This window comes from Strix uralensis, chromosome 2, assembly GCF_047716275.1.
Source record: "Strix uralensis isolate ZFMK-TIS-50842 chromosome 2, bStrUra1, whole genome shotgun sequence".
Lineage (NCBI taxonomy): Eukaryota > Metazoa > Chordata > Aves > Strigiformes > Strigidae > Strix > Strix uralensis.
In genome coordinates, this window is record NC_133973.1 from 131,409,098 (window position 1) to 131,424,390 (window position 15,293).

The window sequence follows — 15,293 nt, forward strand, 5'->3', positions numbered from 1 at the left end:
CTTCAGAGAGTTTCCAATCTGAGTGTAAAGCAAGGGAGAACAGACATAAACCATTGCTCAACAGTTCTCATCAGGAATTGACCAAAGTAATAGACCCCTAGTTACCTAGCCATTAAATGTTTTTTAGACATTAAGAGAAAGACAGACTTTGCTGGTGAATTGAACAAAATGCATGAAAATGATTTTTTTGAAGACTTCACAACTGAACAATGGACCCTTCTATCCTTGCCTAACTGGAGAGGAGAGTCACTTTCTCCCAGTGAATGATTTAGGGTAAGAAGGATGGGAATGAGCGAAGGTAGTTCATTTTAGATGCAAGTCAAAGCAGGGAGCTAGAAAAGAAATGCTATAATGGGGTGTAGTGGGGGGGACAAAACAAAGCTAGTTTTAATAATATTTTCTCGAGGAGTTGATCAGTGCATCTATAGACTTGTAGACTATTGGGTCTCAGTTTGTTCTTACCTCTAAATGTTCTAGAACATTACTGTATGAGAATATATCATTCACTGGTCTGAGAATACGTGTAATGGTTGTACAATAAAGAATTAGTTACATTTAAAACAGATAAAAGAAGTCCTCTTCAGGCAGTATAATGCTTCTCAAAGCACTTTTCAAAAGAAAGGAAAATGTTATCTCTCTTTTTACAGGTAGGAAAACAAAGGCAAAGTGAATGAAGCAAGCTGCCCAGGATGACTCAAAAGACTAGTTGCAAAGCCAGGACTGAAACAACATATCTTAAGACTAGAATCTCGTTTTAAAGACCATCCGATCTTCAACCAGTTATACAAAATATCACTGAGATGTAGATGGCAGACAGTCACACAGCACTGAGACAACATCAAACCCACTCAAACAAACCTTGCTGGTTTTTATCAGAATTTAGGTAATACAGGTTACAAATCAATTAAAGAAAATTAATCCAGAAATCAATGATCTTGGATGGATTCAAACTTCATCCTCCACACATGTAGGCCAGGAGATGGCTGTACTGAGCTTTTTATATGATCTGGTGTATTATGGATTTAAAAGGGAAAAAAAAGACATATCTTCAACAAAAGCACAACAAAGTGAACTTAATGATCTCATAACATATTGTGACTTTTTTTCCCTGGGACATTAATAACAAAAGTGTGGATGACAAAGAATACAGGTGTCAGTTATTTTTTGTAAGAAGCCTTTCCAGGTAAGCGGCCAACAGCAAAATTTAAAAAGGTAGCTGTATGTAGCATGCCTTCTAGCTTCTGCATAGAGATTGATTGATTCATGGTTGCATTAAAATGCAAGCTGCAAATCTCAGGCCAAAGAAAATGTAAAATGAGGAAAGCCATGCTAGTCTCCATTCATCTATGGGAAGGAAGTAAAAAGGAAGTAAATGCTCTCATTAGACCAAGTAATACAGCTCCACATTTCTTTGTTTGAACTACTGGCTGGGGAGGAAGGTGATAAACTGCATTAGTTATATGAGTTGAATCTCCCTCAACTTTATAACCTAATCCCACACTCCTGTGTTGAAGAAGAAGTTTTGCTGTCTCTGCTGGAGCAAAGAAGAGCCACCTAAAAGATGCAGGGTTTAAGGCAGAAAGTATCATTAGATCATTGAGGTTGGCCTAATGTACTGCAGCGCATAACACTGACATCAATAACTTCTTAAAAAAAAGTGTGCATATCTATTTCAGAAAAGCATCTAATCTGGAAAACATAACGAGATTGAGATCTACCACTTCCCTTGATAGTTTGTCCTACATTCTTACTGCTAAAAACTCCTGCACAGCATTTGTTTTCTTTCACCCTGGTACATATTCTGTTTTTCTCTGCTACTCCGAAGAATCTTTTTATTTCCAGTCTCCCCACAGGAATACACTGTCATTAAGTCACATCTCTCTCTGGAAGAATTTTTTCTCCACTCTATTCTCTTTTCCCTCTCTTTATATATATTTAATATCTTCTAAAAGTATAGACTTCAAAAATTGACATATTTCCATAACCTCACTGTTGCACAAACTAATAAAACCTCCTTATTATTCTTAACTTTTAGTCTTTTTTTTTTTTTAAACATTTAAAGTTCATAGTACAAGCCCTACTGAGTTGTCTGATTTTTCCTCTGGAACATTCTTACTGTCGCTTCTTTCCACTGTAGGGGTCCCCTCTGTGTATGTTATGGCTGGCATTGCTTCCTTCTGGCTGTGTAATACTTCTAGGTAATAATAATTTTGTTTGTGTGGGCTCTGTTTACCAGGATAGACTGCAAGTGAATTGCTCTGACTAACGTGTTTTCTTTTTTTCCTACTTTTTCAATCTTTGGATCATTTGCAAATTTTACCATCCAAGAATTCATGCTGCCTTCCAAATGATTTGTGAAAATATTGAAATATGTTGTCCACATCCAGTTCTAAATTGTGGAAGACTATCCCTCAAAATTTCTGTGTAAGGGTCATTTCTTACTGACTAGTACTTTGAGACGTCAGTCCTTAAGGAATATTATTTTGATAAAGTATACTGTTATTTATTTATACCAGATACAATGTAAAATTAAATCAAATGCCTTCCAAAAGCCTAAACAACACCTAGGACCATCCATTAAGCAAATTCACATTCTGAAATGAAGTCTATGTAACATAATTGCTTTGTTTTAAAACTATGCTGACTACCATTAATATATTCTTACCATTAATTTATTCTTATGCTTGCTTTCTTAGACAAATCCTCATTAATCTTTCCAATACTTTTTTCGAGGGCTGACAGCATTATTTGAAAATAAAAGGTAAAAATAATAGCATGATACTCACACTCCATCTCTTCAGAATTTAAAAAAATATTCCAACAAATCCTCCTTTTTTAAGGCTCTTAGGTGAAAGTTATCAAGTAATGAACCTTCTGCTTTACTTATTTTATCACTGGCAGATGTTGTTTAACATGCTTTTAAAGATTCAGTGCTGTTTGCATAGTAGGGACACTGGATCTCCTACCACCATATGGGCTTGTTAAGGAGCAAACAGCATTTCCCTCCTACTGTGTGCCACTCAGTATTGAAGAGGTATCAGAGTTTCTGTTCATCTTTGCATGAATAAATGATTAATTAAACAGTGATTGACTAGCTTCACTTCTTCTTTTTGGTGTTACAAAAAAGCAGCAAATATTAGTTATGTGCATCCAAAATAAAATAAGAAATAAGCTTCATTAAACCTTTCACAAAATCTTAGGAGGCAGAAATTGAGTGTCCAGTTATATACTGTCAAAGGTCCTATCCATTATATTTGCCACTGAATTCATCCTGGGTTGCCACCTTAAGTACCACATATTTTTGGCCCTTACATTTAGGAAAATTACCTAGACATCCTAAGCCATTACAAATTGATGTCCAGCTGGCAGAGAGCTGTGCAAGGGTCACTAAGAATTGTCATCTGCCCTATTTATCCCAGTGTCTTGTTAACTTTGAAATCAAAGGATAGCAATTTGGACATCAACAATATATCATTTTAGACTACTTTTACCAGAAATATCCCATTAGTGTGCATTATCCTGATATCTTAAACTGCCTTCTCTTCCTCCTGAGATTGCAAAGGACCCAGCTGGCAAACAACCAAAATATCAAGTTTCTCACACATCTATTATCATAATGGCAGGAGGTCATACACTGAAAACTGAGAACACAAATGCAACATAAACTAAACTGAATATTTTGATAACAGAAATTTATGGAGGTTAGTATCCTGGTGCAATAGCATCACTGGCATTTTTGTTTGATTTGGAGCTTTTTTTGTACTACTGGTTTCAATGAAAACTCCTCTATCGAAAAATCTCTTTGATAAAAAGAACCCAAAATCTTTAACAAAGCTCTTGTCTTTTAGGCTCTTCAGGTCCATGATAGCAGCACTATTCAACATAAACATACTCAGTCTTCCTATCTTATATCCCAGGTTGGTCCTGCTTGTTATTCCTTAGAGATTGATTGTATCTCTGCAAGGCCAACAGACAATAAAAAGAAATTTCTTTTTATTTATCTTAGAAAAAAGATAAAAGTGAAATTTTCCTGATCACATGAGATATCTAAAGTCTAGACATTTACATCTAAGTTATTTGATTGTAAAGAGTGTCTAGACAATGGAGAGAGACAATCATTTTCAGGGCATGACCCACCTCCATCTAAAGGATACATCCAAAACAGGTTAGAAGAACTGCATTCAGGAAAAGTCTCTCCATTGACTACCATGCAGTATCATTGACTTCCTCAAATATCAAAAGTCAGGTGAGGACAAATTGTTTTCTTGATAGGCCAAATTGTTTTCAGTTTGATCAGTATGTAGCTGAGGTATCTTACATGCCACAGCATCTTGGTAATAATTGAAGGATTCACACAAATATTTTTTTTAGTTGAAACAGGTACTTTTGGGTCTAGGGGAACACTGGTGAGAAAAATTTGCAATACTATGAAGCAGCAATCCAGAAACTATTTCCTTTCCTCACTTATTTCTCACAGCTAAATTTACTACTCTCACCTGTGTATTAGTCCATTCCATTTCAGGAAAAGGTCCCAGCTGAAGGCCTCTACCTGTGGGATTTTCTTCCTCTTGGCCTTTCTGGAAGTACATAGAGACATCTACTCAGGACACGTTCCAAACTCAGATTTTTCATCGTGTTTGCATATGGTACTTAGTTGGTTTTTTGCTTCCCAGGTTCTTGTTTTGGGGCTGGGGGCTTACTTTTGCTATAACTGCTTTGGGAAATAATCTGACATGCCACTTATTCCCTTCAAGCTGTAAATTCGTGTTAATACATGCTGAATTGCCCAGACACTTTTTAACAAAAATGGCATTATATTATATAATATTCAAAATGTGACTGCATATTATTGATTATAAATATCTCTGGAATACCTATTTATCCTTCAAGGGAGAACAAGCAAGGGATATATATTTTACAGGAATTAACACTGTACTACTGTATTTCGGTTTATTTTTAGTATGCAACATCTACCAATCTCAAGCAATTATTAGCAAATCAAGTAAAAAGGCTATAAGGAATAAATAAACATTCTCCTGACAGTCCACCTCTTTCTAGCTAAAATTAGAAATAACCCTGTTGCTTCTAAATTTTAAACCCACTCTAATTATCACTATGAATTTGCGAAGTTTTAACAGTAGGAGACTATATGTTTGCTTTTAATGAATGTCAGGCTTAATTTTTTGTGAAATGGAAAATCTGCAATGAATTCAGGCTCCCACCTAGGCATGAGTCAATGCCGTTGTAGAAAACACATGAGTTCTTAACAAACAACAACAATCTGGAAGAGCTCTGTCAGTAAAAGGGAGACTAATGTTTCAAGGATCACAGCTTTTGTTAATAGCAAAACTACCGTGTCTGTAGCTATGCATCCAACAGCTTTTTTTTTTTTAACAGAATGTTTAATGCCTAAGGTACTGAAAAGCATTTTTACAAAGGCCATATTCACTATGATGCATATGTAATGCTGACCACCTCGTAGTATATTACTTCAGAGACTTTTTGTTTCTATATTACTAAAGAATATAACTTTTTTAAAACAAAAAGGATAAAAAAGTAACACTTTTTCACCCTTCCCTGCAAGATTAAGTCTTTTTTAACAGCAAGCATAAAACCACTAGGCCAACCAGTCATTCAGGGAAGTCTTGAAACACTGTTGGTATAAAGAATGGCTACTAGTTGTCAAAAAACTCAGGGTATAACATTTTTTAATGTTAAGTATAGTCTAAGGAAAAAGGACTTCTAGCTCCTCTTAAAAGGATCACTGCTGTCACACAACTATTCTTAAGAATTGAGGCTTATACTGGTGCTGTCAAACTTCAGGCATTTAGATGTGTCAGCTAGGAGCAGAGTCCTCTGAGACATAAGAAACTCCTGAGAATGGCTCAGGGCTTAAATGCACTGAGTCACTCTTTGGAGGATGCATTCCTACCTAGTGAAGTGGAATGAACTGAGGTCTAAATATTCGATCGAGCTCATATGGACACGATTTCTGACATGACAAAATCTAAAGTAGCTTCTTTTACAGCATAATGAGTGGCTATGGATTCCCATACATCAGGATCAAGCCTTCCAGTAGCAACTGGGAGGTATTTAATGGACAAGTCCACCAAGGATGATGCACTTTGACGACAGCAAGCTTCTGTGTTTATGTAGTTTAGTTTGTGGATTTGGTTCTGGAGGCTTTTGAAACGGAATATGTGGCTCATAAACACAGATAGAAGAAACGCTCATAGAGGAGCAAGCACTGCTCTGATGGAAGAAACACCAAGTGAGTAAGGAACAGAATGATTGGTGTGTATAAGGACATGGGTTATAACTATTGTGCTGTAATCATTGATGATGAGACACCAGCAGAACTGTATCATTTTGGGGGTAATGTGTTTTAAGATAGGTACTGAAAAAGCCAAAGGAGAAGAAAAAGAGTGATAAGGGATTCAGAAATCACAACCTAGGAAATACCAAACCCAGGATATTACATGGGAATAACGATCAGTTGTCTCCACTGAGGACAGAATCCAGAGAAATCATCCTAAATTTGCTGCTGTGTAAAAAGCCTCTAGCTGCTAGGGTGCTGAGACACTGAAACAAATCCTTTCCAGCCCTACATGCTACGACTCCATAGCTTTCATCCATGAGAAGTTTATTCCCTGGTAATCTCAACAATTTTAATTGGGAACCAGATGATTAATAGTAAGCTAACAGCAAAAGGCACATTCCTCTCTGCTAGTTTTTTTCTTTAAATATATATATATGCTTGCTTTCAAAGTAAGATCGTATGAATGGTACTAAGTGCTATATACAATGTAGAAATGTAATCCTCTTTGTAGAACTAGGCTTTTGAATAACCTCTACTCAAATGCCAGTGGGATAGCATTCATAAACAGCATTCTTCATAAGCATCATATTGTATGTTACAAAAGTGACAGCCCTAAAGGTGTGATTCAGTTTCCCAAATAGGGAATGTCTTGTGTCATTAAATGCACTAAGGTATCACTTTGTCTGCAGCTGCTGTTCCAAAAGTGTATGGATTTCCTTCCATCATTTCTAACAGCCACATGCACATCTCAGACCTTGCAGGATATCTAAAATAGCACTAGATGCCTATCTTAGACAACTGAATCTCACCTTAAAGTCTTCTCCTTTTGTAAGGAGCTCTTCTAACAGACATTGTAATTGATACTAGATATTATTGAGTATAAATATATAGTTTAAATATAAGATTTTGGGAGTTATTGCATAGAAAATTGAAATATCCTGCTATTTTATTAAAAAAGAAAGATAAGTTTCAAGATACCTTAAATGTTATGAACTCCCATGACATGTGATCCCTTGGGAGAACTTACTTTTAAAAATCCAGTTAATGTTTTACACAAGACCTAGAGACAAACAAGTTTCAGTGTCTAATACTCCACTTCAGAAGAGTTTAAATATACCTATAGTCCGGAAAGCCTTGTTAATCTATGAATTAGGAAGGATCAATTTAGTGTCATGGAAAAAAGCTTAGCCCATATTAAATACTGGGAAGTCCCTTGGTCCAACAAAAATTACCTTCAGACAAGAAAATTATACGGTATCATACAAGAAGTCAGCCACACAAAGAAAACTGAGGAAAATCAAGTTTTCTGTTTAAAAAAATTCTTCATAAGGTGAAGAAGATCTCATTAAAATCTCAAGGAACTACAAAGTTCCTGTTAATCTTAGGTAGAGGGCATTGAAGTACTGCTGTGCCAAGTAACAGTAATAAAATATGAACATAGGGAGAAGAGACGTGTAAAGAAAATAGTGATAGTGTTTTTAAATAAAGCAATGAAAAACTGTTGCACTTACAGGAACTTCAATATACTGAATAGTATCTGTGATCACAGTGCTAAGTTCAAGTCTGTTCCTTATGCCAATGATGTAATTACTAGATGAATTTTGCAGAATTTACACATATGCAATTACTAGTCACTAAAATCAGCATTTAGCACGATGTGATGAAATTCTGTGGCAAAAAATTGCTTTTAAACTAAAAATTTCAATTATGTCAGACAATGAAGAGAAGGCAGGTTTCAATGAAAAGCTCAAAAATATATAGGAGGCTACAATTTCCTTTTAAAATTTGAGCCATTCTTCTTACCAACTTACAACAGAATAATAAACAGTTGATAGCACATTAGCGATAAGTCCAAAAATACTTTTAAAACAGGCTTGTGAATGAAATGAAAATTCAGGAGCAGCAGATGGGTTTAACTGCTGTTAAATGTGGAGTGGTTTCCAAGAACATGTTGTATGTAATAATAAATAGCCAGAGACATAAAGTTTCCCCAGTAGTTTAAATCCTGAGCATTCAAGCTAAGTGAAGGCTTTCAAGCTTTGGCTCACTGCAGCATCCTTACATTTTACCTTTGTCTACAGCAGGAAAAATGCTTGTTATTGACAATGTGTGTCAGCAATGGGTGCAATTAAAGCAGCGCTGAACACAGTTTCACAAGCAGGCAGGTTTAACATGGGCTTTCTGAAACAAGAATAGTTCTTGGCTGTGCTTGCAGGTTAATCACATTCAGCACCAGCATATTCATTGTCAGCAGTGGATAATTATGCTAGTGTACACAATGCCTCGGTTTGTGCATATGTTTTACATAATAACCATGTTACGAACTGCCTCCCTTTCTAATTCTTGATCTGGATGTGGGGATTGGGATGGCGTGCTGCATCTAGAATTTCTGCAGTCAGTATCTGACTGACTACATGTCTCATGCCCTAGAGGTCTGAAGCAAAAGTAAAGTCATGAAGGCCCAGGAAAACAGGTGGCAACTTTTCTGTTTGTACTTAAACCAGTTCTGGCTTCATCTCCTAATCCACAAAAAAATGGCTCTGTCAGGTGGCAGCTATGACTAAGTTAAAGCTTCTACACTTGTCGCCATGTATCATTATATTTGACTGACACAAATATTTGTGACATGGAATAAAACTGGAACTTATAAAGCCATACAGTAATGCACAGAGGCACAGACAAAGAAGGGTTCAAAAGAATGAGTGCAACCGACAGAAAAGAAATCTACATTGGGATTTAAGCCCAGAAAAATCATTGCTTTTATCTTGTGTTAAGCTAATTGCTTCTGTAAAAACAAAGGGTTTGTGAGGAACTGTGGAAAAGAGCATCACTTGGTCCAAAGAAGTCTCTGGAGTTCAGTGCAGTTTTATACATGTATCTGCCTGCATAGTTGCATCAAGGATGGTTCTGGTTAGTTAGCATATAAAATCAGTATCTGTTTAATACTATCTTGGATGAGCTGGAGGGAAAGGGAGTAGTAGGGGAACAAGTGAAAGAAAAGAAAGGTGAGGAACCAAGTGAAAGAACTGTATCAGACAAGAGCAGAGGTGTCAGACCTTCACATGTGGGTTACCAAGAATGTGCTTTTTCTGTTGCTAAACTACTACTTTTCACTGCTACTCTAGAAGATCATGTTTATTCTAAACTGTCAACCCATAAAACACCTCTCTTTCCAATTAACTAACTCCATAAAAACAAATATTAATACAACTTGCAAAACCGCATCTCTCTAATCCTAGTATTATACTCCATTCATGAAATGGATAAAATTAATTCAGTTGATTGATGCTCCTGTGGCATTCAGTGATCACTTGCTGCCCAGGGGTCTTCTAAGAGATCTTTATCATCCTTTGTCTGGTACTTACTTCAGGGCTTAGAAACAAGATATTACTCTATTGTCTGGGAAACTCAGCCATTAAAGCAACAGTCCCCAAAGCATGCCTTTCATTTCCATCCCAAAAATAATGGTTAAAAAGCACCAGCTGTATAAGCTAACATATTTTTGGTCAATCTAATAAGTAACATTACCAGAGGAGAATAATTAGTTTGAAGCCTTTCAGAGCTGTTGCTTCTGTCCAACTTATCTCAACTGAAATTTCCTTACTAGTGCTGTCAAATGGATAAAACCCCACCTGTTTTGGTTGCTCTCTGTTCAAGCCACTGCCTGTGCTGGTTAGTTCAACCTGCAGCAATATTGTAACACCACTACTCCCGGCAATGGCTGTATCACCAGAAAAAAAGGGGGCTGAGTAACAGGCTCTAGCCTGGACCCTCACCATCCTCACTGTTAGATGTTACTTGAAGCCCTGGCTAGTTTGGGTCACTCCAGCTGGCTCCTTCCAGACCAAAACTGCTCTAGAAGGGGCCAGACTTAAGTAGTGTGGACATGAGCCAGGTTGTGCAAATGAGCCTTCTTTTGAGCAGGGTAGACACAGCCACCTTCTCCTCTCAGAGGTGCACAATACCATTACCTGAAGTATGACTATCCAAGGCTTTAAATGGTATCAATTATTTTGTCATGTCTTTTTCTTTTCCCATTTGCAAGTCTCCAGTGACTTTAGGGGTGATTTCTAGCAATGCAAATATACTTGGTTTTAGGTTTCTATTAATCAGAGTTATCAGTGATGACAACTTCACTTCACTGGAGCCAACCTGGAATTTGAAATTGCTGAATATGGATCACAGTTTGACTGATTTTGCAATAGTGGTTTTGAGGGTATTTTTAGATTATTTTCACCAGCCATTTAGACAGGGCATTATGGGGATAAGAGATTACATGATTAAACAGTTATTGAAAAGTACTTAAACACATGCTCAGTAAACTGTGGTCTGTTCTCAGATATTATTCAACCAGGTGTACTAGCTACAGCAAAAATGGATTTGATATGCATGAGCTCCTCTTTCACAGGAGCATCTTCTGATAAAGTAAGGCTAATTGTCAAGTACAAATACATAGGTTTATAGGATTTCCCACCCCCACCCCACCCCCAAAAAATGTAAAGAAATAAAGGCCTTTTTTTTCCAGGGAGCCATTTTTTTCTAATAACTGACATGAGTCTCTTTTGTATCATATAGGCTTGCATATCCTGCAAGAGTTCAGGTCAGCAGTACTGCTCTTCAGCTTAAGCCAATTCCATATATTTTGCACCTTCTCTTGTAGACTGATCACTCTAAATGACCTTCCTTTTAATATATTTATTCTGTAACATTCTGGAGATCAGTTTTCTAATGCCCAACTCCTATCTGTTCCAGGCATTCTTCCCAAAATTGGTAATAAGGGTTAAATACATGCCACTGCCAAATGTAGTCATTTTCCAGTGTCTTACCTTGAATCTGCTCTGGCAGCTTCTGTGCACATCTCCTCTGAGACCAGACTGGTTATTAAATTCCAGTTATTAGGAAACAAATTTAGGCTCAGGACAATTTTTTCTACTAAACCTTTGTCAAATGCATGAGAGACTTTTTCTACAACCAGTAGCTCTCTTACAGGTTTATATTCAGTTAATGAATCATACATTTTAACATATGCCAAAAAAAAAAAGTTCTTTATCTGTGGAAAAGTGGGTATTTCCCAAGCCATTTTGGCAATTGGTGTGTGGTCAATATTAGCTTAGATGATTTCCCAGGAACAGGGGCATGAGATATTTGCACCGACAATCTAAAGTCTTCTGTATTACAGCAAACTGTTCAGTCTTTATCACCTCTAATGCCAAAGTTATTCCCAGGCTTCACAGAGTGGAATAAGAGGATTGAAAGAAACTTAGTATTTCACTTCTGAAGGTCATAAATGAAATAAGATCCTCTAATTCTCTTAGCTTCCCAAACTCTATAGTAAGATTAAAACATTAATGTCCCTGTGTTGCTCTCCCCTCAAAGAAACCATGTGTGTTGAGGATATGAGTGTCAACATGGATCAATATTATAATCTACCAGTACCCCCAAAATGCAAATATGACATAAAACAGATTTTAGTTCAGCTTTGACCCAGCAGCCCACTTTTACTTCCAGAGAGCTTCCACTCATGGCTTTCTAACCTTTCTAGGTCCTACTGTTTGTGAGGATATCACAGATGTGCTTCCCAGGGAAACATTTAGGTTGTTCAGCACAACTCAAATGGCAATAAAAGGGAAGAGTCTCTTCCAGGGATGGAAAAAGCATAAATGTACTGTTTTTCTAAGGTATCTGCTGATGCATCAAGTTCATAAAAATACCTGGTATAAATTTTCACCAAAACATCATTCCCTTCTTTTTTTCTTACCAAAGCTAATAACTGTTTGCTCTGCTGATCCTTAGGGTAAGGGACATTTACCCAAATGCGTGAATTGAAGATTAGTTGGTCTCCACTGTGCCTTCTGATGCTGTTGGAGACCATAACCATGCTCATCAGCTGAGATGAGGGTGTTTATGCCATTTTAGTACTGGAGAGACCTGCTTGGCCTTCAGCTGTCACTGGAGAAAGGCTTGGGTTTCCTATAGGTGTGGTGACATATCTATCACAAACATATTGGGGGAGGTCTCAGATACCCTATGACATTTTAAATGCTGCTAAATATCTGTGTTTTGGTAGATTTATTACTCCTGGAGAATATTTTTCCAACCTCCACTATGCTTCCTTCAGTTTTAGGAATGCAGCTTCCTGGTGAGGAAAAGGAGCTCCCATATTTTCAGCTAGTAAAAGATATTTTACTTAGTACTATTCTAAGACAAGTGTCTTCCAATGTACTGATCATCCATCCAGTTAGTTCAATACTTTTTTAATGTGGGGTCTCCAAAGTAAACTCTGGTCTTCAGAGACCTCTCTCCCTGTTTAGCTTTTGCACACTGATGTGGCTATGCTTCTTTAATGGCAATAGGTGCAGCATTTAACTCTTTTACTATCAGTAGTAAATGTACTATCTGGTATTCAAGCCTATACTTTTCTAACAATGAAAACAACTGTTTCTGGCAACATAATGGTGTGTGTGTCATGTCCAACTTCATAAATGTCACATTTACTTCCAGTTCAATAGTGTATTTATCTCCTAATGAACTGCTGTTCATTGCTCCCATGAGGATTCATCTGAACAAAACACATTGTTGGCTCTTGCCAACTTTTGCAAAGCAATATAATCCATCCTCCTTCTCACATCTTTCCTTTTGTGACACCCAGTGGGTTGGCTTCTGTTAACTAACTCTGCTTCTGGAACTCTGCACGCTTCCTGCTGCAGAGTTGTGATGCCATGCACTTAGCTCTTCTACAGTGTTGAGGTTCTCAATCAGGGTATAATTGTCCACCCACTACTTTCAGTCTGGACTTGGTCCCTTCTTTTGTTTGTCAAGTTCTTATATTTTTCCTTTTGGAATTCTTAATGACGTTCCCAAGTTTTGTTTGCCTCCCAATCACAAGAGCTGTCTTGGGATGTGACTTGGGCACGCTCAATCCCTCCTCCACTATTTTCTGCTACAGGACAGCTAAGCAGGCTGGACAAGCTCTTGGCAGAGCTCCAGCTGAATGACTGGGAGAAAACAAACACAGAGTGTATGCAATACAGAATATAGAGTCAGCACGTGTTCATGGCACACACCGAGGATCGGCTGTGTGGGGTGCACAGGAGACTACGCTTACGTCTCAATGCACGTGTAACCAATGTGGTCTCTCACCAGAGACTCAACCCCCAGCAATGCCAAATGGCTCTTTACTCACAGAGTTTTCTCAACCTTTTGTATCACTGATTAAAACCACTATTGATATTTCATGCTTATGGGGTAGAGAACATTCCTCATCCTTCCTTACTTCAGTTTTATAGTCTTTTTGGCTGAGGCAACAAAAACTGTCAAACATATCAAGGATTTTGAACCAGTGACTGTAAGAAAAGAAGCTGCCCTTTGCTGGCATTCACTGTTTGCAATACTAGAGTAGTATTGCTTTCATTGTCCTCCACCTTCCTGGAGAATTTCAGCCCTGGTGAGTCTGGCTTTGAAGTGTTTCACTCTCCTCCTTTGTGTATTTTCTCTATTCCTTTTAACTCATTCTATGAATTGTGCTCCGCAGCCCCTTAGTTCTGACAGCACTTGCAAGAGGTCTCCTTTAGATTATGTCTGGTTTCAGCTAGCTGGACCAAAGAAATTCTGGTTTCAGCTAGCTAACCAAAGAAATCTGATGTCACCTCCCAAGACCCACAGACTGTATCTTACTGACATGAACACAGAGGCATTCACTGGTTATCTCAGAGAGGACTAATCTAAAAGATGTCCTTCATGACGCTTGTTTCAAATATACCCTACCTGATTTTCAAGTTTAATTTCAAACCTGTCTTTCTAACAAAATACAATGAATGTTATACAAACAAACGAAAAGTAATGATGATGAAAGACATTTGGGGAGTACATCTATGCTGTATCTTTGAGTGCCTTCAGGGGTATAAATATACATTTTAGCTTTTGTGCTATATCCAAATAACTAAAATTTACCAATTCAGAAATACGTTGGCAGGAAATCTTTATGCTGTTTAATTTTAGCAGGTTGCTAAGTATTAGACACTGACCCCATGACTCACAGGAGAAAAGTGTATATTTAAAAAACAGAAATAATTGCTCTACCTCAGTAGATCCAACTTTCTTATATTTAAAGGAGAGTCATTGTTTAAAGACATTCCCAAATTTAATTGTTCTAACGTATAATCCCCCCAATGACAACAGAATAGAATTTCTATGAAGTTTCTTTCTTAATATTTCTCAATTCTCTTTAGATGAATTCTCAGTGAGTTAATACTTATATCTGCATTATATACTCACAGCTGTTAAATACAGAGAACTCTTACTTCTGTCTTTAGGTTTATATCTTTTGGATTTTAGAAGCCTGCAAACCTTCACATTATTCTGTGAGTCTGCTCAGAATACATTTATACATACATTATGCTTATGTTATGCATATATAATGTTCTCTTTTGACTTTATACAACAGCTCAGCAAGAATATGGTCATATTCAGTAGATGCAGGCATGTGTATTTATTTGTATAGGAAAAATAACACACATTCAGTTCTTCCTCTAATGCATTAATCCTCTTTCTGAGCCACTACCCTGAAGAATTATGTCACTGAAAATAGAGATACAGGGCAACTACAGAAAAAAAAAAAAAAAAAAAAAAAAGAAGCTGTACTTTAGAAAAGTACTTTACATAATACTTGTAAAGCTCACTACCATGAACATGCCATTCACTGAATCTCAAGACAGTAATAAAAATGAATAGTACCCCTTAATGCCTTCACCATCTAGACACATTTCACAAGAGTATAATATGTGGGGTTTTTTTCACAGAACTTTCCCTTATTCATTCTGCCTGCACAAAATAGCTCAAATTTCTTACAGCTGTCAGTCTCTCCCAACATCAGCACTAAAACACCTCCCGCACCCTGATCATCAGTCCCCTTGCTCCGTTAAGACGTTCATTTATGAGAGTGATGGCTGATGTGTACACTTCATTAAAAATGAGC

At 37.1% G+C, this 15,293-nt stretch overlaps 1 protein-coding gene across 18 annotated transcripts in view; it reads right to left on the reverse strand.

Moving 5' to 3' along the window:
* Positions 1 to 15,293, reverse strand: part of DLG2 (discs large MAGUK scaffold protein 2) — a 1,055,297-nt gene that overhangs the window by 638,205 nt on the left and 401,799 nt on the right. For 3 of the 18 annotated variants that reach the window (XM_074860363.1, XM_074860352.1, XM_074860355.1), the window contains one exon: positions 4,497 to 4,577. The exons of the other annotated variants lie outside the window; for them this stretch is intronic. In XM_074860363.1, the coding sequence (XP_074716464.1) occupies positions 4,497 to 4,517 (21 nt within the window). In that variant the 5' untranslated portion in view covers positions 4,518 to 4,577. The remainder of the gene's footprint in view (positions 1 to 4,496; positions 4,578 to 15,293) is intronic. 18 annotated transcript variants of the gene reach the window in all.